The 803-nt window shown below is 47.3% G+C and overlaps 1 protein-coding gene across 1 annotated transcript in view; it reads left to right on the top strand.

Annotated features, from left to right (window-relative positions):
• Window positions 1-417: 417 nt before the first annotated feature.
• Window positions 418-803, top strand: part of MEIKIN (meiotic kinetochore factor) — a 7,521-nt gene continuing 7,135 nt past the window's right edge. The window contains exon 1 of the mRNA XM_019620329.2: window positions 418-432. Within this exon, the coding sequence (XP_019475874.1) occupies window positions 418-432 (15 nt within the window). The remainder of the gene's footprint in view (window positions 433-803) is intronic.

Raw genomic sequence — 803 nt, 5'->3', positions numbered from 1 at the left:
TGTGTCCTCCATCCAGAAGAAGGGGGAAAGATGCATCTGAGCATCACTTCCTGCTTTCTGTTACAAGCATCAACTTCTAGTGGATGAAAACCAGAGATCCTGTAGACAGTTGTGTATGTTACGCACAAAGTGATCCTTGTTTAAAAGTATTTCTAATGTAACGTTACATCACATGCTTAGTTTAATTCCGTTTTCAAGGGAAAGCAGATGAGTCACTTCTATTTAATCAGTTCTTAATTATTATCACTTTCTGATAGCCTTATAACTTCACAGTGAGATGGTGAAGGAGGCTGGTAACTGTAACCCTTGGTTTAAACCTGAGTTAATAAATACTTCTGCAAAAAATGCTCAGTCCCTTTGGCTTGCGTTTGGACTAGATTCACGTGTGGCTTACTGTGTCCTAAATGCGTTTGGCGGATGGATGTTTTATGGGTACGATGGCTTCCCCTGCACACAGCACACGTGGCTGCCTTCCTTCCTCCAGCCTTGTCCCAGTGCTATTTCTGTCTGAGCCGGGGAGCCCCCCACCCCGAGCAGGCCTGGGGGAGAAGGGTGGGAGGAGATGCGGTGGGTGGTGGTGGTTTTTTTTTTCTTTTTCGTTTTCCAACCTCAAAGCTTGACCTATCCAAGGAAGTCACACAGAAACCTGCCTCCACTTTCAAGGAAAAGTTTCTTTAGTGCTGAAGGTTGGATTGAAGGTATGATTACTTCTCTGAAAAAGCAGCTGAGCACCGCACAGGCTGCCCCAGGAGGAGGGGGAACCGCCTTCCCTGCGGCGTTCCGGAACGGGGCGATGTGGCACG

Source organism: Meleagris gallopavo, chromosome 15 (assembly GCF_000146605.3).
Source record: "Meleagris gallopavo isolate NT-WF06-2002-E0010 breed Aviagen turkey brand Nicholas breeding stock chromosome 15, Turkey_5.1, whole genome shotgun sequence".
Taxonomy (NCBI): domain Eukaryota; kingdom Metazoa; phylum Chordata; class Aves; order Galliformes; family Phasianidae; genus Meleagris; species Meleagris gallopavo.
The sequence above is the reverse complement of the archived record's forward strand: the minus strand, read 5'-3'. Positions and strand labels throughout refer to the sequence as shown.